This window comes from Lethenteron reissneri, chromosome 36 (genome assembly GCF_015708825.2).
Source record: "Lethenteron reissneri isolate LAM-NWPU_2019-01 chromosome 36, ASM1570882v1, whole genome shotgun sequence".
Classification (NCBI taxonomy): domain Eukaryota; kingdom Metazoa; phylum Chordata; class Hyperoartia; order Petromyzontiformes; family Petromyzontidae; genus Lethenteron; species Lethenteron reissneri.
In genome coordinates this window covers 4282537-4310302 of record NC_083814.1, presented here as the reverse complement: position 1 = coordinate 4310302, position 27766 = coordinate 4282537, and the positions used below count along the sequence as shown (strand labels likewise).

The following is a 27766-nucleotide window of genomic DNA, read 5'->3' as shown; positions in this document are numbered from 1 at the left end:
TGAAGTGGCTGTTGTAGGTGCAGTTGTGGTGGATTGTGCTGTTGAAGTCGATAGGGTGGTGACTTCCTTAGTTGTGGTTGCCTGCGGAGTGGTAGTTGTCAATTCTGAAGTGGCTGTTGTAAGTGCAGTTGTGGTGGATTGTGCTGTTGAAATCGTTAGGGTGGTGACTTCCTTTGTTGTGGTTGCCTGCGGAGTGGTAGATGTCAATTCTGAAGTGGCTGTTGTAGGTGCAGTTGTGGTGGATTGTGCTGTTGAAGTTGATAGGGTGGTGACTTCCTTTGTTGTGGTTGCCTGCGGAGTGGTAGTTGTCAATTCTGTAGTGGCTGTTGTAGGTGCAGTTGTGGTGGATTGTGCCGTTGAAATTGATAGGGTGGTGACTTCCTTTGTTGTGGTTGCCTGCGGAGTGTTAGATGTCAATTCTGAAGTGGCTGTTGTAGGTGCAGTTGTGGTGGATTGTGCTGTTGAAGTCGATAGGGTGGTGACTTCCTTTGTTGTTGTTGCCTGCGGAGTGGTAGTTGCCAATTCTGTAGTGGCTTTCTGTGTTGTAGGTACAGTTGTGGTGGATTGTTCTGTTGAAGTCGATAGGGTGGTGACTTCCTTTGTTGTGGTTGCCTGTGGAGTGGTAGTTGTCAATTCTGTAGTGGCTGTCTGTGTTGTAGGTGCAGTTGTGGTGGACTGTTCTGTTGAAATCGATAGAGTGGTGACTTCCTTTGTTGTGGTTGCCTGCGGAATGGTAGTTGTCAATTCTGTAGTGGCCGTCTGTGTTATAGGTGCAGTTGTGGTGGATTGTTCTGTTGAAGTCGATAGGGTTGTGACTTCCTTTGTTGTGGTTGCCTGCGGAGTAGTAGTTGTCAATTCTGTAGTGGCTGTTGTAGGTGCAGTTGTGGTGGATTGTGCTGTTGAAGTTGACAGGGTGGTGACCTTCTTTGTTATGGTTGCCTGCGGAGTAGTAGTCAATTCTGAAGTGGCTGTTGTAAGTGCAGTTGTGGTGGATTGTGCTATTGAAGTTGATGGGGTGGTGATTTCCTTTGTTGTGGTTGCCTGTGGTGTTGTAGTTGTAAATTCTGAAGTGGCTGTTGTAGGTGCAGTTGTGGTGGATTGTGCTGTTGAAGTCGATAGGGTGGGGACTTCCTTAGTTGTGGTTGCCTGCGGAGTGGTAGTTGTCAATTCTGAAGTGGCTGTTGTAAGTGCAGTTGTGGTGGATTGTGCTGTTGAAATCGTTAGGGTGGTGACTTCCTTTGTTGTGGTTGCCTGCGGAGTGGTAGATGTCAATTCTGAAGTGGCTGTTGTAGGTGCAGTTGTGGTGGATTGTGCTGTTGAAGTTGATAGGGTGGTGACTTCCTTTGTTGTGGTTGCCTGCGGAGTGGTAGTTGTCAATTCTGTAGTGGCTGTTGTAGGTGCAGTTGTGGTGGATTGTGCCGTTGAAATTGATAGGGTGGTGACTTCCTTTGTTGTGGTTGCCTGCGGAGTGTTAGATGTCAATTCTGAAGTGGCTGTTGTAGGTGCAGTTGTGGTGGATTGTGCTGTTGAAGTCGATAGGGTGGTGACTTCCTTTGTTGTTGTTGCCTGCGGAGTGGTAGTTGCCAATTCTGTAGTGGCTTTCTGTGTTGTAGGTACAGTTGTGGTGGATTGTTCTGTTGAAGTCGATAGGGTGGTGACTTCCTTTGTTGTGGTTGCCTGTGGAGTGGTAGTTGTCAATTCTGTAGTGGCTGTCTGTGTTGTAGGTGCAGTTGTGGTGGACTGTTCTGTTGAAATCGATAGAGTGGTGACTTCCTTTGTTGTAGTTGCCTGCGGAGTGGTAGTTGTCAATTCTGAAGTGGCTGTTGTAAGTGCAGTTGTGGTGGATTGTGCTGTTGAAATCGTTAGGGTGGTGACTTCCTTTGTTGTGGTTGCCTGCGGAGTGGTAGATGTCAATTCTGAAGTGGCTGTTGTAAGTGCAGTTGTGGTGGATTGTGCTGTTGAAATCGTTAGGGTGGTGACTTCCTTTGTTGTGGTTGCCTGCGGAGTGGTAGATGTCAATTCTGAAGTGGCTGTTGTAGGTGCAGTTGTGGTGGATTGTGCTGTTGAAGTTGATAGGGTGGTGACTTCCTTTGTTGTGGTTGCCTGCGGAGTGGTAGTTGTCAATTCTGTAGTGGCTGTTGTAGGTGCAGTTGTGGTGGATTGTGCCGTTGAAATTGACAGGGTTGTGACTTCCTTTGTTGTGGTTGCCTGCGGAGTAGTAGTTGTCAATTCTGTAGTGGCTGTTGTAGGTGCAGTTGTGGTGGATTGTGCTGTTGAAGTTGATAGGGTGGTGATTTCCTTTGTTGTGGTTGCCTGTGGTGTTGTAGTTGTAAATTCTGAAGTGGCTGTTGTAGGTGCAGTTGTGGTGGATTGTGCTGTTGAAGTCGATAGGGTGGTGACTTCCTTAGTTGTGGTTGCCTGCGGAGTGGTAGTTGTCAATTCTGAAGTGGCTGTTGTAAGTGCAGTTGTGGTGGATTGTGCTGTTGAAATCGTTAGGGTGGTGACTTCCTTTGTTGTGGTTGCCTGCGGAGTGGTAGATGTCAATTCTGAAGTGGCTGTTGTAGGTGCAGTTGTGGTGGATTGTGCTGTTGAAGTTGATAGGGTGGTGACTTCCTTTGTTGTGGTTGCCTGCGGAGTGGTAGTTGTCAATTCTGTAGTGGCTGTTGTAGGTGCAGTTGTGGTGGATTGTGCCGTTGAAATTGATAGGGTGGTGACTTCCTTTGTTGTGGTTGCCTGCGGAGTGTTAGATGTCAATTCTGAAGTGGCTGTTGTAGGTGCAGTTGTGGTGGATTGTGCTGTTGAAGTCGATAGGGTGGTGACTTCCTTTGTTGTTGTTGCCTGCGGAGTGGTAGTTGCCAATTCTGGAGTGGCTTTCTGTGTTGTAGGTACAGTTGTGGTGGATTGTTCTGTTGAAGTCGATAGGGTGGTGACTTCCTTTGTTGTGGTTGCCTGTGGAGTGGTAGTTGTCAATTCTGTAGTGGCTGTCTGTGTTGTAGGTGCAGTTGTGGTGGACTGTTCTGTTGAAATCGATAGAGTGGTGACTTCCTTTGTTGTGGTTGCCTGCGGAATGGTAGTTGTCAATTCTGTAGTGGCCGTCTGTGTTATAGGTGCAGTTGTGGTGGATTGTTCTGTTGAAGTCGATAGGGTTGTGACTTCCTTTGTTGTGGTTGCCTGCGGAGTAGTAGTTGTCAATTCTGTAGTGGCTGTTGTAGGTGCAGTTGTGGTGGATTGTGCTGTTGAAGTTGACAGGGTGGTGACCTTCTTTGTTATGGTTGCCTGCGGAGTAGTAGTCAATTCTGAAGTGGCTGTTGTAAGTGCAGTTGTGGTGGATTGTGCTATTGAAGTTGATGGGGTGGTGATTTCCTTTGTTGTGGTTGCCTGTGGTGTTGTAGTTGTAAATTCTGAAGTGGCTGTTGTAGGTGCAGTTGTGGTGGATTGTGCTGTTGAAGTCGATAGGGTGGGGACTTCCTTAGTTGTGGTTGCCTGCGGAGTGGTAGTTGTCAATTCTGAAGTGGCTGTTGTAAGTGCAGTTGTGGTGGATTGTGCTGTTGAAATCGTTAGGGTGGTGACTTCCTTTGTTGTGGTTGCCTGCGGAGTGGTAGATGTCAATTCTGAAGTGGCTGTTGTAGGTGCAGTTGTGGTGGATTGTGCTGTTGAAGTTGATAGGGTGGTGACTTCCTTTGTTGTGGTTGCCTGCGGAGTGGTAGTTGTCAATTCTGTAGTGGCTGTTGTAGGTGCAGTTGTGGTGGATTGTGCCGTTGAAATTGATAGGGTGGTGACTTCCTTTGTTGTGGTTGCCTGCGGAGTGTTAGATGTCAATTCTGAAGTGGCTGTTGTAGGTGCAGTTGTGGTGGATTGTGCTGTTGAAGTCGATAGGGTGGTGACTTCCTTTGTTGTTGTTGCCTGCGGAGTGGTAGTTGCCAATTCTGTAGTGGCTTTCTGTGTTGTAGGTACAGTTGTGGTGGATTGTTCTGTTGAAGTCGATAGGGTGGTGACTTCCTTTGTTGTGGTTGCCTGTGGAGTGGTAGTTGTCAATTCTGTAGTGGCTGTCTGTGTTGTAGGTGCAGTTGTGGTGGACTGTTCTGTTGAAATCGATAGAGTGGTGACTTCCTTTGTTGTAGTTGCCTGCGGAATGATAGTTGTCAATTCTGTAGTGGCCGTCTGTGTTATAGGTGCAGTTGTGGTGGATTGTTCTGAAGTCGATAGGGTGGTGACTTCCTTTGTTGTGGTTGCCTGCGGAGTTGAAGTTGTCAATTCTGAAGTGGCTTTTGTAGGTGCAGTTGTGGTGGATTGTTCTGTTGAAGTTGATCGGGTGGTGACTTCCTTTGTTGTGGTTGCCTGCGGAGTGGTAGTTGTAAATTCTGTAGTGGCTGTCTGTGTTGTAGGTGCAGTTGTGGTGGATTGTTCTGTTGAAGTTAAAAGGGTGGTGACTTCCTTTGTTGTGGTTGCCTGTGGAGTGGTAGTTGTCAATTCTGTAGTGGCTGTCTGTGTTGTAGGTGCACTTGTGGTGGATTGTTCTGTTGAAGTTGAAAGGGTGGTGACTTCCTTTGTTGTGGTTGCCTGCGGAGTGGTAGTTGTCAATTCTGAAGTGGCTTTTGTAGGTGCAGTTGTGGTGGATTGTTCTGTTGAAGTTGATCGGGTGGTGACTTCCTTTGTTGTGGTTGCCTGGGGAGTGGTAGTTGTCAATTCTGTAGTGGCTGTCTGTGTTGTAGGTGCAGTTGTGGTGGATTGTTCTGTTGAAGTTAAAAGGGTGGTGACTTCCTTTGTCGTGGTTGCCTGTGGCGTGGTAGTTGTCAATTCTGTAGTGGCTGTCTGTGTTGTAGGCGCAGTTGTGGTGGATTGTTCTGTTGAAGTTGATAGGGTGGTGACTTCCTTTATTGTGGTTGCCTGCGGAGTGGTAGTTGTCAATTCTGTAGTGGCTGTCTGTGTTATTTGTGCAGTTGTGGTGGATTGTTCTGTTGATGTCGATAGGGTGGTGACTTCCTTTGTTGTGGTTGCCTGCGGAGTGGTAGTTGTCAATTCTGTAGTGGCAGTTGTGGTGGATTGTTCTGTTGACGTCGATAGGGTGGTGACTTCCGTTGTTGTGGTTGTCTGCGGAGTGGTAGTTGTCAATTCTGAAGTGGCTGTTGTAGGTGCAGTTGTGGTGGATTGTTCTGTTGAAGTCGATAGGGTGGTGCCTTCCTTTGTTGTGGTTGCCTGCGGAGTGATAGTTGTCAATTCTGAAGTGGCTGTTGTAGGTGCAGTTGTGGTGGATTGTTCTGTTGATGTCGATAGGGTGGTGACTTCCTTAGTTGTAGTTGCCTGCGGAGTGGTAGTTGTCAATTCTGAAGTGGCTATTATAGGTGAAGTTGTGGTGGATTGTTCTGTTGAAGTTGATAGGGTGGCACCTTCCTTTGTTGTGGTTGCCTGCGGAGTGGTAGTTGTCAATTCTGTAGTGGTGGTGTCTGTTGTAGTTTGTTCAGTCGAGGCTGTGAAAAGACAGTTTAAACATCAACAAGTCGATTCATATTAAATATGCAATGGCTACAAACACCTTCCCTCTTTTCATTATTTCATGATTGGAGAGTCAATTTACGCAAGAAGACTTATTTGCAATGGTGACCTGGTTCACGAAGTGGAAAACGTTTCCGTGTCAGTTGCAGAGCTGATGTATATACATGGAATGCAGGTGCTCCCCAAGGAAAATATTAACATGTAAAAACAGATCAGTAGAGTGCATCAGGGGACACAGTAAGGACAATGGACCACTCCCATAGAAATAATTAACGAAGGGTGTTTGCAATGAAAGTGCAAAAAGGGGGATAGGGGATTGGAGGAATTGGAAAGAGGTTATCCTGCATAAGAGGGTGGAAGTCAAACCCGGAGGTCTCGAGGGAAGGAAAGGCTGGTCGTCACAACCATGTTCGTGCCCTACAGGTGTTCCTATTAGTTCTGTTGGAACAATAAAGTTCCCTTACCAGGCCCACTCGTGTGGACCCCCTTTCACTGCAACTTAAAACCGTGGTGCAGCATGAATTAATATGGAAATTTTTTATATATATGCGTTTAGTATTGATGAATGGACATTGATTAAAATCTAGTCGTAACCCTCAGAAACGTTTCTCGCAAATGTGACGCTTGCCTTATATTGCATTGGTTATAAATCTGGCTTGTTTAAACCAGTGAAACTCAACTGCAGTTCTCTCTTTCTTGCTTTACTTAGACCAGTGGCTCTTATCCCGGGGTTCACGCACCCCGTTGGGGTGTGAGATGCCCTTTCTGGGGGTGCAAGATATGGCCAATTTTTTTAGAAGGTAAATCATCGAAACTCAAATTAAGCACGGGCACGTAAGTACAACTACTTTGTTTCATCAAACTTATGTATTTACATTAAACATGTTTTTTTACACACTTTTATTGGATTTGCCTCGTCTGTTTATATTCTTTCAAATCTTTGATGCTTAATATATTCGGATTTACGAAGCCTAACAAGCCAAAATTTTCTACCCAGACTTGTTTTGCGTAACAATTAAATGTTTCATAAAAAAAAAACTGGTCCAGGTCCTGCCGATCCTGGTCCTATTCGTGTTATTTTACTTAATTTTTATAATTAATACTCCCACATTTTACCCCCCCTCTTAAATCACGGATGGTTGTGCGCAGCTATTCGGGGAACATATTGTCCAATTACAGTGGATGTTGGGGAGCCTCTGACCAATGAAAGGCGTGCGTTCCAAGTCCGGGTGATTTGTTAATCGGCGTTCAGGGTTATAGTGATGCTGCTCTTAACAGTTAACATCTCTTGTATGCAGGAGGTTGTGGGTTTGATGCTGACCCTCACGCCTGTATATATGGAGTTTGCGTTTTCTCCCCATTATCGTGCGGGGTTTTCACTCCACATTTAGAAACATGTCCTTCGAGTATTTGACTGCTATAAATTTCCACGTAATAAACCACTTAATTGGCCTCTCATTTGTGGCCAGGTCGCTTCTGAAAAACAGCTGTATAGCTCTCGTGGGCCTTACCTGGTAAAATAAAATAGACCTTAAATATATCTTCTTGGTTCTTTCGGTAAAGTCACGTAGAATGGAAATTATAAAATAATAAAAATAAAACATAAATAATTCTCACGACGTTTCGGTCACAACGCAAGCAGCCGTCCTCAGGTGGAAAACAGGTCTGTCGAGAAAACAGAGTCTGAATGACACGCCCCAGGCTTGGAGCGACTATTTAAGCTGGGATGGAGGGGCGAAGAGCGCCTTGAGAAAATAATTTGCATATCAAGAGGAATTTAGTATATTTATGGGAAATGCAGATATGCGATTAGTACTACTTGTGAAATGCGTAGGAGGTTTGGCGAGGGTTTTAAAGTCATTATGCCCGTGCATTATGCAGGATTAGCAGCATCAAAGGGAGGGGATAGGGGTAACATTAATAAAGGGAAGGAATGTAAATAGTATGCAGCTGCAGTAACTAAACCACCACGTAAACAACTAAAGTATAAACTACATAGTATCATCAGCATACTAAATATACTCTCCAATAAGCTGAGCTACTAACAGTAAGTAATACATTACAATTCTAAGTCGCAAAAAATATAATATGCTTCCAGCTAAACTTTATTCTCTTACATCACACGAGTCTACACCGTACTATATACTGCCATAGACACACCCAACATTAAATTATATACTGTATTGCTATACACCACATTTTAATATAACACTATGTATTATTCTACCCACCCTAATGTATATCACACTGCTGTATATTCACTATACAATTACGATACTATATATTACTTTGTACATTGTATTAAGCATTACAATTTTATACTATTTATTATTATACAATCCACTATACACTGTACCATTGACCGTCGTCTGAAAGATACTAAGAGGAAGCAACGAAATATGTGAATGGGAGAGTAGTGAGGGAGACTTGCAGCGGAGCAAAGAATCCATTCCCTGCGGAGAATACAAGATATATAGTCAATGCCAGTGAGTGTAACGCAGTCTGAAAGTCACCGTAAACGTGAACACAATCAGTTAAGATCCGAAATGGTTTATTACGTCCTTCCAATGATTGCTGAGCCAGAATCCATCTTCTCGGTTGAAATTGTCTCTGTGTTTGTATATGTGGATCGCCTCATGAACAAATCTCTCATGGTAGCCAGATGGCTTGCAGAGAACATCTGTCTTGGAGAAGTCAATATCATGTGAGCCCACTGAATTGTAACAGTGATCTGCCACGGCTGAGGTGTTTGTCCTACCGTATTTCAAGTCTGCTTTATGTTCACGGATGCGGTCCGAGACATGTCGTTTGGTTTCTCCAATGTAACTGCTACCACAGAGGCAACTTAGTTTGTAGACGCCAGGGTACTGTATGTCTGGAACCACATATTTTACAGACGGGACCAGATCACGGATTTTATGTACTGTGTTGAATCGGACCTGGATCTTGTTTTATCAGGATTTTGGAGATCTTTTTTGTGACCCCAGCAATGTAGGGTAAGGTGATGGTTTTGAAAGGCTCCTCAACAGGATCCTTCTTGATGGTTGGAGTGATGGCTTTGCAGATTGTGTAGTCGGAGTAACCATTAGCCTTAAGAGCTTGGCGTACGTGTTTGAGTTGACTGGCAATGTGTTCCTGGTCGGAGATGCATTGGGCTCTATGGTATAGAGTCTTGATGAGGAAATTCTTCTGGGATGGATGGTGGTGGGAATCCGGTTTTAGGTAAGCATCCGACCTTATGGAAGAGGTACGTAGATGACACTTTTGTCATCTGGCCACATGGCCGGCCTGCTCTAGACCAATTCCTCGACCACATCAATTCCATACACCCAGCCATCAGATTCACCATGGAAGTCGAAAAAGATGGCAAGCTACCCTTTTTGGATGTCCTAATTAAAAGGAGACCTGATGGTTCAATGAGCCATTCTTTCTACAGGAAAGCCACCCATACGGATGCTTACCTAAAACCGGATTCCCACCACCATCCATCCCAGAAGAATTCCCTCATCAAGACTCTATACCATAGAGCCCAATGCATCTCCGACCAGGAACACATTGCCAGTGAACTCAAAACACGTACCCCAAGCTCTTAAGGCTAATGGTTACTCCGACTACACAATCCGCAAAGCCATCACTCCAACCATCTAGAAGGATCCTGTTGAGGAGCCTTTCAAAACCATCACCTTACCCTACATTGCTGGGGTCACAAAAAAGATCTCCAAAATCCTGATAAAACAAGATCCAGGTCCGATTCAACACAGTACATAAAATCCGTGATCCGGTCCCGTCTGTAAAAGATGTGGTTCCAGACATACAGTACCCTGGCGTCTACAAACTAAGTTGCCTCTGTGGTAGCAGTTACATTGGAGAAACCAAACGACATGTCTCGGACCGCATCCGTGAACATAAAGCAGACTTGAAATACGGTAGGACAAACACCTCAGCCGTGGCAGATCACTGTTACAATTCAGTGGGCTCACATGATATTGACTTCTCCAAGACAGAGGTTCTCTGCAAGCCATCTGGCTACCATGAGAGATTTGTTCATGAGGCGATCGACATATACAAACACAGAGACCATTTCAAACGAGAAGATGGATTCTGGCTCAGCAATCATTGGAAGGACGTAATAAACCATTTCGGATCTTAACTGATTGTGTTCATGTTTACGGTGACTTTCAGACCGCGTTCCACTCACTGGCATTGACTATATATCTTGTATTCTCCACAGGGAATGGATTCTTTGCTCTGCTGCAAGTCTCCCCCACTACTCTCCCATTGACATATTTCCTTGCTTCCTCTTAATATCTTTCACACGATGGTCAATGGTACAGTGTATAGCGGATTGTATAATAATGAATAGTATTAAATTGTAATGCTTAATACAATGTACAAAGTAATATATAGTATCGTAATTGTATAGTGAATATACAGCAGTGTGATATATATTAGAGTGGGTAGAATAATACATAGTGTAATATTACAATGTATAGTCTATAAGCATATTAGTTGCTGTGGCGCCATATTATTAACATTCCTTCCCTTTATTAATTCTAACCTTACTCCCTCCCTTTGTTACTGCTAATCCTGCATAATGCTTGGGCATAATGACTTTCAACCCCTCGCCAAACCTCCTACGCATTTCACAAGTAGTACTAATCGCATATCTGCATTTCCCATAAATATGCTAAATTCCTCTTGATATGCATATTATTTTGTCAAGGCGCCCCTTTTCCCCCCTTCCAACCCAGCTTATATATATGCTCCAAGCACGTGTGCTGTTTCATTCAGACGCTGTCGCCTCGACAGACCTGGTTTTCACCTGAGGACGGCTGCTTGCGTTGTGGCTGAAACGTCGTGAGAATTGTTTTATTATGTTTTTTTTTACTTCCCTTCTACGTGACTTTACCGAAAGAACCAAGAAGATGAATCCCTGCAGTCACGAAAGCTTTAAATCGAAATCTTAACACCTGTTTTGTTGCCAGAAAAAAGGGGAAAACCTATTCTTACACATTGACTGTATTACTGCATACATGACCTCTTTCCACTTTGTTGTATTCCACATAATTTACTTTAAAAAATAGTTAACACTACTTGGTGAATTAGATCATGAATCATTTACAATTAGTGGAACGTAACTGTTCAGAAAATAAATTTTTCATTCTAATTTTCTAGCAAACATTTTAAGCCAGTGTCTCCCTGCCCAATTTAGTATTTGGCTGCTATGAATTGTATTTGGCTGCTATACATTTCCACACGATAGGCCTCTTCGTTGAACTATCATTTGTGGCCAGATCGTTTCTGAAAAAGAGCTGTATAGCTCAGTGGGCCTTACCTGCTAAAATAAAACAAAAATTTAGTACAATTTTGTATTAAAGTTGGTGCTCATCCCCACTCACAACATTGAACCAGTATGGAAAACAACATCTCAAAGGACAGATACCTCAGTCTCTACAGAGGACAAATACAATTTAATTTTCACAGTGGTGCCTATTTTATCTAGCTTTGAAAAATGATGAGCTGAACTCACAATCTCTACCCAGCTTAATCTTATTTAATATATGGACAGCAGAATACAGAGTTTTGATACATGAGCCCACTTTACACTGCTTACTTGAGTTAGACACAGTGGTGGAAGTCGATGAAGTCGTTGGAGATGTCACCGTTGAAATGCTACTAATTGTTGAAGCCGGATTGACTGTTGCATTTGTGGTTGAGGCCGTAGACGATGACACTGTTGATATTATTGTTGTGTATGAGGTGGGTGAGTTCACTATCAGTTGAGTCACAGCTGTGCTTGTTGACTGGTTTGTAAGTGCAGTTACTGTTGTGCTATTGGTTGGCAATGTAGTTGTTGATGTTGTTGCCGAACCCACAGCTGTGTTTGCTGCTGTCGTGTTCGATGTAGCAGGCGACAACAGCAGACTCGCACTTGTCAACGCTACCGTTGAGGAATTGGGAGCCGCTGGTGCCATTGTGGCTGTGGTTGTTGTGCTTGATGTCCCTAATAATATTGGTAGAGTCACGTTTGTGCCATTAGGTCCGATTGTAGACATTGCTGCGGTGATCACTGATGTCACGGTGGTCTTTGAAGTTGCGTTTGATGCCGCTGTTAGAACTACGGGACTTGTTGCATTCATATTCACCATCACTAATGTGCTTTCAGTCCCAACTCTCGTTGTTGATGCTGTTGTCGACTTCACAGCTGATGTATTCGCTGCTGTGTTTGAGGGCACTGTTATTGGTGATGTGTTTACAATGGTAGTGGTTGCATTCATAGAATCTGTTATATGTGTTACCGGGGTGGCTGATGTTGAGATTGATGGAGGTTGAGTCACAGCTGATGTATTCGCTGCTGTTGTGTCTGAGGGCGCTGTTATTGGTGATATCTCCACAGCGGTAGCGGTCGCATTAATAGAATCAGTTGTATTTGTTACCAGGGCGGCTGATGTTGGGATTGATGGAGGTTGAGTAACAGCTGATGTATCCGCTGCTGTTGTGTCTGAGGGCGCTGTTATTGGTGATGTCTCCACAGCGGTAGCGGTTGCATTAGTATAATCAGTTGTATTTGTTACTGGGGCGGCTGATGTTGAGAATGATGGAGGTTGAGTCACAGCTGATGTATTCGCTGCTGTTGTGTCCGAGGGCGCTGTTATTGGTGATATCTCCACAGCGGTAGCGGTCGCATTAATAGAATCAGCTGTATTTGTTACCGGGGCGGCTGATGTTGAGAATGATGGAGGTTGAGTCACAGCTGATGTATTCGCTGCTGTTGTGTCTGAGGGCGCTGTTATTGGTGATGTCTCCACAGCGGTAGCGGTTGCATTAGTATAATCAGTTGTATTTGTTACTGGGGCGGCTGATGTTGAGAATGATGGAGCTTGAGTCACAGCTGATGTATTCGCTGCTGTTGTGTCTGAGGGCGCTGTTATTGGTGATGTCTCCACAGCGGTAGCGGTTGCATTAGTATAATCAGTTGTATTTGTTACTGGGGCGGCTGATGTTGAGAATGATGGAGGTTGAGTCACAGCTGATGTATTCGCTGCTGTTGTGTCCGAGGGCGCTGTTATTGGTGATATCTCCACAGCGGTAGCGGTCGCATTAATAGAATCAGTTGTATTTGTTACCGGGGCGGCTGATGTTGAGAATGATGGAGGTTTAGTCACAACTGATGTATCTGCTGCTGTTGTGTCTGAGGGCGCTGTTATTGGTAATGTCTCTACAGCGGTAGTGGTTGCATTAATAGAATCAGTTGTATTTGTTACCGGGGCGGCTGATGTTGAGAATGATGGAGGTTGAGTCACAGCTGATGTATTCGCTGCTGTTGTGTCTGAGGGCGCTGTTATTGGTGATGTCTCCACAGCGGTAGCGTTTGCATTAATAGAATCAGTTTTATTTGTTACCGGGGTGGCTGATGTTGAGAATGGTGGAGGTTGAGTAATTGCAGTGAATGATGCATTTATTGGTGCAGTAGCGGCCGATACACCTTCTGATGTGAAGAATACTGTAGAATTACTCGTTGTGTTTGAGGTGGTTGATCTTGGTGGACTTGCTGTCTGTGGTGACTGTGTTGAATTAGCAGTCCATGGCGTGGTTGAATATGTCGTTGCCACTGTGAGAATAATTCAATAGTTTACAATTAATCAATCATTCTTGTGACTTAAGCAACCTTTCAATGTACCTTGCAGTAAAACAAGAACAATACGCATTATTTACTCAGAAAAGCCTGAGTATTAAGACGATTTTTCAAAAGGATCCTTACTGATCGATATTATCAGGAAACTAGAATGCGCCCGAGATAAACAACACATTTCACACTGGGTGATACTCAGTATTGTCATCCTTTGGCACCCTTGCAGCCTTATGCCTAAAACACATACCAAGCCTTCGTAGTCACCCACAAGGGTTATATTTGTTTAACTTATAAGGCCTCCTGGAATTGGGGATATTTAGGCGTATTTGGTCACAGGCCAATGTATTTCTATCATCAGTTACACAATGTACGTTCATATCTGCTGATGGAAAAACTGTATGTCCTGTATATAATGTACTGTACAAATACACAAATGCTGTCTATCTATCTGTAAATCATAAAGTTTCTGTTTTTTAACATATGCAATGCCTACGTGTTAAACGTAGGCGTTGTATATGTTAAACTGACAAATGCACCATGATTCTAATATCACCATTAAGGGACAGAAATTTGACATTTTATTATTGACAGATGACCTGAGCACGCTAATGACCTTGTAAAAATGAAATCACAGGCCTTAAACCGACATATTTTAAGGTGCTATATTACCAAGCGTTATTTTTACCAAGAAAGACACTGGACTTTGAAACACTTTTCACACTTAACACCAAAGATAATTTCCCTCAGAAGTTACTTAATGTCCAGCAGGGGGACAGCAACCAAAATAACAAGAAGAGCCATTTTTTCTAAATCGGTAAAAAAAACTCAATATTACAAGAGCCACACAATGCACATGAATACGAGAAGGTGATCCTTAATAAATAACGTCACGAAGCAGTCCCTTAAAGAGCCGCATGCGGCTCCTGAGCCGCAGGTTGCTGGCCCTTAATGTACAGTCTTGCACCAATAACACAGTTCCCATCATTTAAATATTTACAGTACCATATATGAGAAAATAGTGATGTGGGAAGATATTCTATTCAGTGGCATCAGGATTTCTAATTGTACATTTGACTGAAAGTCCGATCAAATTTCCAAAATATCCCTCAATTTTAATAGTACATTTTCTCTATTATTTGCTCTGTAATGCAGCCTACACAAGGGTAGGGAGATAGACTCACGTGAGCATGTTGCATTTCCATCACCTGCAGAGGGGGAGAAGAAGATAGGACCATTAAGCACCGTCATAACTTAATCGTAGAAAAATATACTTTAATCACAACAAATGTTCAGCAAACATATATAAAATATTGAAAAGGCATAATAATTATTTAAAAATGCTGAATTTAAATACATTGTTATATCACTATTTCCAGGAAATCCAATGAGGCTAATATCACATGGCCATGTGTAGACTCATCATAAAGGTCTCATCCCTCTCAACCTCCACACCCGCAATGAGATTGCTGATACAAATCTAGATTTAGGTGAGTCCCAGGTGTTCACCGACATGTCAACTGTGGTTACTTCAAATGCTTCTGTCATGGGCCTGCCAAACATCACTGAAGCTCTCTGTGGTTTATAAAACAAAAAAACCTATGTCAGGAATAGACTCGTCCTACGTAGTTTTTTTCACGATTCTTTTGCAGTAAAGCTCTGAAGTTACACAGCGCAACTACGAAAACCCACGCAGTAATTATCTACATGGTACATTTGTAAATGTATACAAAAATCTTGTTTTCAATATTGTGTGGCCAGAAAAAAGAACACAGATTGGCTTAAAACAAATCCCACTGTTATGGATACCCTGTACAGCGTAGGATGGCAATGGAGCGTTTACTTGTGTTGCGTTGATATCCTGGAGCGCAGGGACAGCGGTATGACCCCACTGTGTTCTCACAAACCGTTCCCAAGCCACACACAGCTGGGACTCTCCCACACTCGTCGATGTCCTCGCACACAGTAGCATTACCTAAGGGAAATAATTTAACGTAACGTGTTACATATATGCAGTGTAGATGATTAAAAAAAAGTTTGCACTTCTTTTGCATGTTTTTTTGGTTCGTTTAACTTCCTATATCGATTAAAATGTTGTTTTATTGGTCTCTTATTAAAAAAAATACTACTTTAATGTTTATATATTTTAAATATTTCAATACGAGCTCTATATTCTGAGCAGCGGGACCTTTATTCTGCACATTATTAGGTGAAAACATTTCATAAACTGAAACATATTCATTCCAAAATGCTGCTTTCTATTGCCCCATATGTGTGGGTTTTATTTGGCCACTTCCATTTAAAAGTATATACTATAATAAGTTACTTCGCCACGATATTCCAAAGCAGATCCCTCCTAAAAAAAGCCTGTAGACCATTGAGTACTAAAATATCGGAGAAAAAATGCTATCCCCCCAATATAAGTTTGGAGGAGATAACATGTATCCCTTTACAGCTCTTAGCCATGAATACCAAAACAATCGTGAAACATCTCATAGAGGAAATCCGGACGCTTCAACTTACTTTGGAAACCAGCATCACACTTGCATTGGTAGGAGCCTGGCGTGTTCTCGCAGGTTGAATTGGCACTGCAGTTGTTGCTGGGGAACAAACACTCATCCACATCCAGGCAGTGAGTGCCATTGCCTGCGTATCCCGCAAGACACGGGCAATTGTATGAACCCACCGTGTTGACACAGTAGGCTCCATTCCCACAGGCCGCACTGCCAGATGTTTGACACTCATCTACATCTACGCATTTCTCTCCAGTTTCTGGTGGGTGGGAGGGAGATTTGAATAACATGAACAATATTAGATACGTATTTCACCACTGGAACCCAAAAAACTACATTTTCTTAATTTGTATCATTGAAAGAAATGCTACATAGCCTCGGCGGAAACAGTGCTAGGCTGATATCTGTATAAATTTGAAGCTATAGAAATGGAATATGAGAAGTGGACGTGTGGGATATTTTGTTTGTGTACTGTTGTATCTTTGCCCTGTTTTCCGTTATTAATATTAAGAATAATTAAGAATTTAATTTTTTATATCTATATATATTTTTTAAATTAAATAATGAAAACAACCCACTACTCCTCACAAGCACACCAGGAATCTGTAGAACAGGGAGGGCCATTAAGTGGCAAGATTTCAGAGCACAGAGAGGTCAGAGACATCCAGATGGACAAAGGTCGATGGCCTAACCTCCCAAGACATCTGGAGATGCATGGATAAGGTGCAGAGTAAAGGATAACGGTTGCAACTCGCGTTTGCTTTAACGTTTTCCTTACCGAAAAGTAGAAACTTAACAAAAAGAATTAACCAGCAAACAATAGGGGCTTGTTATTAGATATTCCCTTATATTACTCGTATTCACCGTATATATATTATTTTGTGTTGTATGTTTCTATCTACCTGACCAAAAAAAAAATTATTACGAATTCCAACAGTTAAGGAAGCGTAAGTGGCAACTTACTTACACTTAACCTCAAGACATAAAAAAAAATAACTCGAGTAAAACAGTGCGATCCCTGTATACAGATAGACAACAAACATCAATAAACTCTACGAAATACGTGTTAATAACCATGGTAAATCACAAACCGAATAATAATTATTAAGAGTTAGAACAACGGTCATCCAGAAGAATAGGAAGTCAAAATAGGTCAACCACGCACAACTTAAAGAATATGCATTCCATAGAACCAAAAATCTCCTCGGCCACCTTTGTCTTCCAACGATTTGGTACAAACACATACAGCCTGAATACGTATTGGGGGTCTGGCCTCGGAATGACCCACTCAGAGGAAGGAGGGGTCAAAGGGTCGCGAGGGGGGGGGGGGTCTGTGCTGACATTCCGAGGACATCTGTTTTTTTGGTCTGTTGTTCCTCTCGCAAGAGATGCGCAGAGAGGGGAGTCACGTTTTGAGTTTAAGCACAAGCGCACATCACGAATGAGCAGTCTGTTCGAGTCGCGCTCAGTCTCGCAACTCGGCTTGCGACGCAGCGTTGCGACAGGGCTCGCAAGGGAGCTAGGGCGGATCGTGCCTCGAGGAGAGATAGGACGACGAGGGGTCGTTAAAGTGACAGTCTGAGTGCAGTCTGGTTCGAGTCGTGCTCAGTCTTGCAACTCGGCTTGCGACGCGGCGTTGCGACGGGGCTCGCAAGAGAGCTGGGGCAGATCGTGCCTCGAGGAGAGATGGGACGACGAGGGGTCGTTAGAGTGACCGCCTGAGTGCAGTCTGTTCAAGTCGCGCTCAGTCTCGCGACTCGGCTTGCGACGCAGCGTTGCGACGGGACTCGCAAGGGAGCTGGGGCGCATCGGGCCTCGAGAAGTGATGGAACGAGGAGGGGTCGTTCGAGTCGCAGAAGTCTGAGTTCAACCTGGGTCGAGGCTGGGTTTCAGCCGTGCTCCGGCTGGCGGAGCGTCGTGAGGGAGCAAACACCGATGCCAATAGCAGGTGTCGCTTCTCGCAGAACGAAGTTAAGTGCGAGTGAAGCTGGCAGCTGCACGAACAAAGGAAAGCACGGAGAAGAGAGAGTGACGACAAGCAATCAACCTGTAAAAGGGCGGAAATCGCCAAGCGTCGACCAAGCGAGCAAAGCAGAGAGCGCGAAGCAGTGGAGAAAGCCTGATCAAACGGCTGTGAGGAAGAGGACAGCGCCAACGCATGCGCTGTGTGTTTGATGCACACACCGACCAACGACCAGTGAGAACAGACAAGACGTCCGCAGCGACGACGGAATCATCGCGCACCACGTCGGCGAGCGTCGTGCCAACTCGTCGTCCAGCAGTGGAGAGTGAGAGCACACGAGCAGAGACACGCCCGAGCGAGGGAGCAGCACGGCTCGCTGTGGCCACGCCCAACCCAGAGAGAACCTGGCCGCTGTTCGTATATTCCCTTCCACACCCCACAAGCTAACGACACAACTCCTGGCTCTAAGGAAAATTTAATTAATTTTACAAGGGACAACGCACACACAACACGCACACGAATAAGACTTTCAAAAAGTTATCTTTGCGTTTCAAAAAGGGTTGCCATTTCAAGGTGGTGCGTTCAATATCAACTGATCGTGCAAAGCAGTTGCTGCCGTCGAGTTACACGAATAAGAAAGGTTTTAGTCATTTATTTTCGTTAATTGCATAATCTTGCCCATGGATTTATTGACGTATGCTTTCGCCTTTCCATACTAGAGTGTCATGTGTTTGTTTAGAATTAAAATTGCTTAACACCAACTGTTCGAGTGCTTCTTTCCAAGTCCATGCAAAACTGTCTTATTCCTAAGAACTGTATCCTGTGATGAGATATGAAACTGGAGACCTAATATAACATAACACACACTAAGATAATCAGTAAATGTTTAATCAATGATAATCGTGTTATCCTGATTGATACAACACTGGATAAACGAAACTAAGCTTAATTATCATAACTGCTCACATTAACATAATCGCATGCATCCGCATAAATTAATATGATTATCTCCGTGCTTATCATAATTTATGCATATAATTACACACACTATCATAATTTATGCGATTTGCATATTTTTCTGAAAATTATTAATTTGTATTATTTTTTATCAAAATTTCATAATTCAACATATACAACATAATGGGGTGGCGTCGTCCGGGATCTCTCGCAGACAGTGTTTTGCATGGATGAAGGAATGAATCACTACGTGTTAACCAGAATATCGTGATCAAACATTGCATGGTGATTGTAAACGAGAAAAAAACGCCCTCTGAGGTTAAACTCCAGAATAGCAGGTTGGAACAAAGACAGTGGAATTAAGATAATATCATATCGAACCGATTGCATCCTGTGATAAATTGTGTTAGAGATACGCACTCTGAATCGGAAATAACAGAATAGCTCGAGTCAAACTGACTACACTCTGTGAGATAATAGTTTTATATGCACACTGAAAGGGAATGTCAAAGTAGCTCCTGCCACACTTGAGATGCTAGGATTAAGAATAATTTTTGAATGGATTACGGGATACTGGGAACTCGTATTAAAACGTACCGACTGATCTGTTACAAAGCAGGTCAGAGAGACATATGGGAAGGGAGCTGTATCGATAACATGAACACACCTCGGGGGAAACTAATTGACTGGATAAAATGTAACGAAGGCGAACACGATGCAAAAACTGCAGAGAAGGCAGGACAGGACTCATGCCTTCCCACACAGGCATACAGACAGGGATTGTGGAATGAGGAAAAATTCGGAAAGGAAACGGGAGAGAAATCGTCTCTAATAAACGAGGAAAAATGTCCTCACACCCTCGTCAGGGAGGAGAAATCAGTGCTCGCGACACCAGCGAAACTCACAGACGTTGATCCACAGAATAAATATGAAAGTAACAGTAAATCACACTCTTGGGTACGTGGACATAGTCCAGGGATAGATCGCACAAAAATCATGGGTATCGACCAAAATATCCTTGACAAGGAAAAACCCTCACAATTCGAGAGAAGGGATGTAGAGATACAGATGCAAATAAAAAACATGTGGGACTGACAACTTCGCAGCTAGAGGAAGGCAAAATGTTAAAGTAAAGTCGCCAGGACATACTTCACTAAGGGTAGAGGCAAAAACTGCAGGGAAATGGCAACACGAGCGACACAGCCCAGAGAGCTCACACAAAAAATGCACGCCGCTAAAACACGCCCGACACAGCACAGATCAAAGTGACAGCTTGTCTGATGATAACTTGTTTGATGACGCTGGCGACGATCAACTTTCGGAATACCTGTTCAACAGTAAAACCCTTAAATTGATGGACACAGCTCTCGTCAAAATTCCCGATTTTGACCCACACAATAAGTCCATGGATATACACACACATATCGCAACAGTAGAAGAGGAGGCAATGATTAGAGGGCTAATGAGACGGGATGAGAAAGCGAGTCTATTGAAAAGGAGCTTACATGGAGAATCTATACAATGGGTAAAGTCGCTACCATACAAGGTTAGAAATGATTTTAAACAACTGAGCCTGGCAGTGAATCGAAAGTTTGGAGAATATTCGACACTCACTGAGGGGTTTTATGCGGTAAAATCGATGACCCAGGGCATGGACCAAGACCCACGTGACTACCTTTTACAATTTAAAAGAGCGTATTACGCAGGCGATGTGAATCGATACCACGAAGGGGATCACATGTTCAAAATTATGTATTTTGAATCCTTGAGCCCAGAGATTACAGAAAGGGTGAGAATGGTTTTGAATCCGGAAACCGGATCCTTACGCCGCATAGAGAGCAAGGTGTACATGGCATGGTTATACAGAGCTAAGAATCATAATTCGGATCCAGAACACAGTGAGAGGGATAAGGAACCCAGCCTCTCAGAGAGAAATAAAAATCACCAAGCAGTCCCACAATGCAGGGAGGAGCAAACACGCACGCACATATGGCAAAATAACCCAGAGAGAGGTTGGCACGAGAATGAGAGCGGCACGAAGCCGAACATTCAGGAGAATCGCAGAAGGTGGAGGCCAAGGGCAGAATCATATCAGCACCCCATGCCCCGACATACGCAAGGTCAAAATTACCCACAAAGATGGCAAAGTAACAATCCAGGAAAAATTTGGCACCCGAATGGGAGAAGCACTGGGCCAAAAATGTACGAGAATCGCAAGAGGGGGAGGTTCAGAGCAGAACCATATCAACACCCCATGCCACGACACACGCAAGGTCAAAGTTACACACAAAGATGGCGAGATAACCATCTAGCGGGAAGGTGGTACACAGACTGCGGAGGTACGGAGGCGAACATTCAGGAAAATCGCAGAATGTGGAGGCCAAGGGCAGAATCATATCAGCACCCCATGCCCCGACATACGCAAGGTCAAAATTACACACAAAGATGGCGAGATAACCATCTAGCGGGAAGGTGGTAGACTGCGGAGGTACGGAGGCGAACATTCAGGAGAATCGCAGGATGGGAGGTCAAATACAATCGGTCCAATTCCGACCAATTTCTCCACCGGCTATACCAGGAGGGAATAGAGAAACAAAACAAAATGCGGACCAAATACGTGATGAACCACCCACAGTGATTGAGAGCGATCTGCTCATACGCGCCCCAGCCGCTGAGTTGAAACTAAATCCGGGGCTCATTGGGAAATGCAAGCAGGCTGCAAGTGACAGGGCGGACAAATACCGCCACGATCGGGAAACGTTAAATGCATACGATGCGGTAGGAAACACGAGCAGTGCTCCCGTAAATGACGCGCAGATCGAATACAAGGACAGGGCTGCATTGAAGCGTGATCGGACGGTAGATAACAGACAAATAGGAAAACTGGATCGCCCGGAAAAAGGTAAAGCCACCCAGCACAATGCAGGAGCGCGCGATAATGGTGCAGGGAGAGGGAACACAGAGACACGCCCTGAAAAGTGCAGGCGTGAGCCTCTGAATGGAAAATATCCAAATGAAACAAAAATTTATGTGGATCGGAATGCTGAAACTGACTCGGCAAATGTGCAGGATGTCGCAGAGGGAGCGAGGGCCACTGATAACGGAGTACAGAAGTTGGTTGTGTGCGCGAATTCTGATTATGTGCAGCACAATTTTACACCACACAATCCCCTGACGCGAGAGAATGAGAGAGGAAATTACAAAAACGAACCTGAAAACCGTGATCGAAAGATCAAAGCGATACGCACTACGAACCAAGTTAATGATGTTGGGAGATTGCATGAAAGAGTCAAGGGTTACTCTAAAATATCTGGCCATGAAAATATGGTTAATGGACAGGAAAAGGCTATGGACGAACCAAGTCTGAAGGACAGTGCATGGGGAGCAGCATTGCTACCTAAAATTAAAAGTGGCAAACCAGATGATAATAACTTGGTAAAAAGATTGCAAGGAGGTAACAGGAGGAAAATAACGCAGAAATGCGTTCGAAACCGCTACCTAGCGTTTCCCAGGATTTAACAAAAACAAAAATTAATATTCGCCGTAGTTATGATGGATAAGAACCGATGTAACTTGTTGCCTTGATGTTAATTTTTTATCCTTAATTCAAATGTAACCATGTTAAGATTGTGATACGTACACGCGCGTTGTAAGGAATGCGTTCGAAACCGCTACCTAGCGTGTCCCAGGATTTAACAAAAACAAAAATGAATATTCGCCGTAGTTATGATGGATGAGAACCGATGTAACATGTGGTATCGATGTTTAACGTTTTGTTTTATTTTCTTTGCTTATTTCAAATGTAACCATGTTAAGATTGTGATACGTACGCGCGCATGCTAAGGAGTAACCGCCGAGAGTGAGGGCGGCTGATGGATTTATAACGAAAAAAAAAGGGGCATTTACTTTGTTTAAAAATTCGCCAGTGGCCGAATCAACCACTGATAATTTTTAAAAGGGCGGATTGTTGTATCTATGCCCTGTTTTCCGTTATTAATATTAAGAATAATTAAGAATTTAATTTTTTATATATATATTTTTTTTAATTAAATAATGAAAACAACCCACTACTCCTCACAAGCACACCAGGAATCTGTAAAACAGGGAGGGCCATTAAGTGGCAAGATTTCAGAGCACAGAGAGGTCAGAGACATCCAGATGGACAAAGGTCGATGGCCTAACCTCCCAAGACATCTGGAGATGCACGGATAAGGTGCAGAGTAAAGGATAACAACGGTTGCAACTCGCGTTTGCTTTAACGTTTTCCTTACCGAAAAGTAGAAACTTAACAAAAAGAATTAACCAGCAAACAATAGGGGCTTGTTATTAGATATTCCCTTATATTACTCGTATTCACCGTATATATTATTTTGTATTGTATGTTTCTATCTACCTGACCAAAAAATAATAATTACGAATTCCAACAGTTAAGGAAGCGTAAGTGGCAACTTACTTACACTTAACCTCAAGACATAAAAAAAAATAACTCGATCTTACTTGTTCTCTCTGCCTGTGTCCTCTCTTTGGAATGTTCACACTTAAATTCTAACTTAGCAATCTTTGAAATACGTAATCAACCAGGCTATGCGTTAATTGTGTGTTGACCGACCCTCTGTGTTGTATTACATTACATTTCGATATTTTACTAGGTTATTTAATTTTAGTGTGTCCTCCTGATTTTCAGGCTTGCTTGCCGTGTCATCGCACTTGCAGCACCACGTTTTTGTTGTTCACTCATTGATATGCTAATTTTTTCTCTAACCCCCCCTCCCTCTCTCTGCCTCCGCCCCCCTCTGTCTATTTAAGGCCACCCCACAGAGACGATCACCTCTCTCTGTTACCTGTGTTGTTCTCTCTATGTATCTTGGTGATATCTGTCTGCTAATATGTCTGTCTATAGTTTTCTGGTTAGATTTTATGTCGCTATTTCATTATACCTGATGATGATTGCTTGTGTTGCAATCGAAACGTCGTATTCTATTATTTAATTTAATTTATTATTTTATCTTTAGACGTGACTTAACCGAAAGAACCAAATAATAAAATAACTCGAGTAAAACGGTGCGATCCCTGTATACAGATAGACAACAAACATCAATAAACTCTACGAAATACGTGTTAATAACCATGGTAAATCACAAACCGAATAATAATTATTAAGAGTTAGAACAACGGTCATCCAGAAGAATAGGAAGTCAAAATAGGTCAACCACGCACAACTTAAAGAATATGCATTCCATAGAACCAAAAATCTCCTTGGCCACCTTTGTCTTCCAACGATTTGGTACAAACAAATACAGCCTGAATACGTATTGGGGGTCTGGCCTCGGAATGACCCACTCAGAGGAAGGAGGGGTCAAAGGGTCGCGAGGGGGGGGGGGTCTGTGCTGACATTCCGAGGACATCTGTTTTTTTGGTCTGTTGTTCCTCTCGCAAGAGATGCGCAGAGAGGGGAGTCACGTTTTGAGTTTAAGCACAAGCGCACATCACGAATGAGCAGTCTGTTCGAGTCGCGCTCAGTCTCGCAACTCGGCTTGCGACGCAGCGTTGCGACGGGGCTCGCAAGGGAGCTAGGGCGGATCGTGCCTCGAGGGGAGATGGGACGACGAGGGGTCGTTAAAGTGACAGTCTGAGTGCAGTCTGGTTCGAGTCGTGCTCAGTCTTGCAACTCGGCTTGCGACGCGGCGTTGCGACGGGGCTCGCAAGAGAGCTGGGGCAGATCGTGCCTCGAGGAGAGATGGGACGACGAGGGGTCGTTAGAGTGTCCGCCTGAGTGCAGTCTGTTCAAGTCGCGCTCAGTCTCGCGACTCGGCTTGCGACGCAGCGTTGCGACGGGACTCGCAAGGGAGCTGGGGCGCGTCGGGCCTCGAGAAGTGATGGAACGAGGAGGGGTCGTTCGAGTCGCAGAAGTCTGAGTTCAACCTGGGTCGAGGCTGAGTTTCAGCCGTGCTCCGGCTGGCGGAGCGTCGTGAGGGAGCAAACACCGATGCCAATAGCAGGTGTCGCTTCTCGCAGAACGAAGTTAAGTGCGAGTGAAGCTGGCAGCTGCACGAACAAAGGAAAGCACGGAGAAGAGAGAGTGACGACAAGCAATCAACCTGTAAAAGGGCGGAAATCGCCAAGCGTCGACCAAGCGAGCAAAGCAGAGAGCGCGAAGCAGTGGAGAAAGCCTGATCAAACGGCTGTGAGGAAGAGGACAGCGCCAATGCATGCGCCGTGTGTTTGATGCACACACCGACCAACGACCAGTGAGAACAGACAAGACGTCCGCAGCGACGACTGAATCATCGCGCACCACGTCGGCGAGCGTCGTGCCAACTCGTCGTCCAGCAGTGGAGAGTGAGAGCGCACGAGCAGAGACACGCCCGAGCGAGGGAGCAGCACGGCTCGCTGCGGCCACGCCCAACCCAGAGAGAACCTGGCCGCTGTTCGTATATTCCCTCCCACACCCCACAAGCTAACGACACAACTCCCGGCTCTAAGGAAAATGTAATTAATTTTACAAGGGACAACTCACACACAACACCCACACGAATAAAACTTTCAAAAAGTTATCTTTGCGTTTCAAAAAGGGTTGCCATTTCAAGGTGGTGCGTTCAATATCAACTGATCGTGCAAAGCAGTTGCTGCCGTCGAGTTACATGAATAAGAAAGGTTTTAGTCATTTATTTTCGTTAATTGCATAATCTTGCCCATGGATTTATTGACGTATGCTTTTGCCTTTGCATACTAGTGTCATGAGTTTGTTTAGAATTAAAATTGCTTAACACCAACTGTTCGAGTGCTTCTTTCCAAGTCCATGCAAAACTGTCTTATTCCTAAGAACTGTATCCTGTGATGAGATATGAAACTGGAGACCTAATATAACATAACACACACTAAGATAATCAGTAAATGTTTAATCAATGATAATCGTGTTATCCTGATTGATACAACACTGGATAAACGAAACTAAGCTTAATTATCATAACTGTTCACGTTAATATAATCGCAAGCATCCGCATAAATTAATACGATTATCTCCACGATTATCATAATTTATGCATATAATTACACACACTATCATAATTATGCGATTTGCGCATTTTTCTGAAAATTATAAATTTTTATTATTTTTATCAAAATTTCATAATTCAACATATACAACAGTACTGTATTTGTATTTTTCCATAGTTCGTATGGGTAATGTGTATAATGCCGAGGAACAAATCACTTTGAATACATTATGAAGGAAATCGTATGGATTTTAACTGGAAAATTACATAATATGAGCCCAATATAAATATACACTACATTTACCATCATACCCAGAATTGCACCGTTAGATTGTAGTGTGACAATTCATCTTGAGATTATTATTGTATGTATTGATAATTGTACTATTATATTCTTTGGGTCTTTCGGTAAAGTCACGTAGAACAATTTTTTTTTTACAAAAAACTACTGTATTATTATGCTTGCCTGCTCAGAAAAGCCTCACTGAGCCACAAGACACATAACTGGAGGGTCCTGCTAATTTTTCAGAGTAGGGGGTAATGTTGCTATGTATAATCCCAAATTAGTAATTTGCATGTACATTTTCAGCATTGGGATGTTTGGCCTCTACCAGTTATGTATTTGTGTGTTTGTTTTTGCCGTGGGAGAAAACCGCTGAGCCTGGAGGAAGCCCCATGCAGAAGAGGAAGAGACACACAGAAAGGCGTACGAGTTGGGAATCACACCAAGGCCTTTCTTGCTGTGGCGTGCAAGTGTTTTGACTGTGCCGCCCTTCCAGCCATGTTATTGTAGGATGAGCCTAGATTACATTGACGCATACCAAAACCATGAAAATCACGCAGAGGAAATCCGGACGCTTCAACTTACTTTGGAAACCAGTATAACAATTGCATTGGAAGGAGCCTGCCGTGTTCTCGCAGGTTGAATTGGCACTGCAGTTGTTGTTGGGGAGCAGACACTCATCCACATCCAGGCAGTGAGTGCCATTGCCTATGTATCCCACAAGACACGGGCAATTGTATGAACCCACCGTGTTGACACAGTAGGCTCCTGGCCCACAGGCCGCACTGCCAAATTTCAGACACTCATCGACATCTGTGCACATCTCTCCAGTTTCTGGTGGGTGGGAGGGAGGGAGATTTGAATAACATGAACAACATTAGATAAGTATTTCCCCACTGGAACCCAGAACAACTAAATTTTCTTAATTTGTATCATTGAAAAAAATACTACATAGCCTGGGCGGGAACAGTGCTGTGCTGATATCTGTATACACTTGAGGCTACAGAAATGGAATGAAAAGTGGACGTGTGGGATATTTTGTTTGTGTAATGTATTTTTATTTTTTCATAGTTCGTATGAGTAATGTGTATAATCCCGAGAAACAAATCACTTTGAATACATTATGAAGGAGTCGTCTGGATTTTAACTGGAAAAATTACATAATATAAGCTCAATATAAATATACACCACATTTACCATCATACCCAGAATTGTACCGTTAGATTGTAGTGTGACAATTCATCTTGAGATTATTATTGTATGTGTAGTGGTGATACGCGCTGACAGTGGGGATCGTGGGGCAGCGCGTGGTGATTGGCTGTGTGCCGGTGACGCGCGCTGACGGTGAGGGATCACAGGGCAGCGCGGGGTCATGGGTTATGTGGTGGTGATTGGCTGTGTGTTGGTGACGCGCGCTGACAGGGAGTGATCGTGTGGCAGCGCGGGGCGATTGGTTGTGTAGTGGTAACACGCGCTGGGAAAACGGATCGTAGGAATAGCGCGCCGTGATTGGTCGACTAGTGGGCGCTCACATCGCGGTACGCAAGAGGGCTATATAAGGCGGTGCGCGCGGGCGCTCGGGGAGTTGGTGACCAGCGAAGATTGAAGACGGCGGAGGAAGAGATAGGGCCCTGCGGTACCTAGTCCCGCTGTCCTTGTAAGGACCGGGGCTCTGTGTGACCCAGAGGCGGGACCCTGGGACCCGGGGCCGAACGTCCATGTGAGGGCCGGCTCTCGGGACCCAGAGGTTGTGACCCACGCCCAAGCTGGGGTGGGTCTGTAGGCTCCACGGACGTTACGGGGCTGGAGTGTAGTGTGAGCATGCAGTGTGAGCATGCAGCGTGAGCCATAGTCACTACACGTGTCAGTGAAGTGTGTAGTGGGAGAGGTAGTGACCACACGTGTCAGTGAAGTGTGTGTAGTGTGAAGAAT

At 44.1% G+C, this 27766-nt stretch overlaps 1 protein-coding gene across 1 annotated transcript in view; it reads right to left on the bottom strand.

Annotated features, from left to right (window-relative positions):
* LOC133351261 (mucin-2-like) overlaps nt 1-26662 on the bottom strand; it is a 39700-nt gene extending 13038 nt beyond the window's left edge. The window contains exons 1-6 of the mRNA XM_061566365.1: nt 26420-26662; nt 15647-15895; nt 14967-15098; nt 14308-14331; nt 11108-13105; nt 5403-5468 (exon numbers count right to left, since the gene is read on the bottom strand). Coding sequence (XP_061422349.1) covers nt 5403-5468; nt 11108-13105; nt 14308-14331; nt 14967-15098; nt 15647-15895; nt 26420-26657 — 2707 coding nt within the window. The 5' untranslated portion in view covers nt 26658-26662. The remainder of the gene's footprint in view (nt 1-5402; nt 5469-11107; nt 13106-14307; nt 14332-14966; nt 15099-15646; nt 15896-26419) is intronic.
* Nucleotides 26663-27766: the final 1104 nt, after the last annotated feature.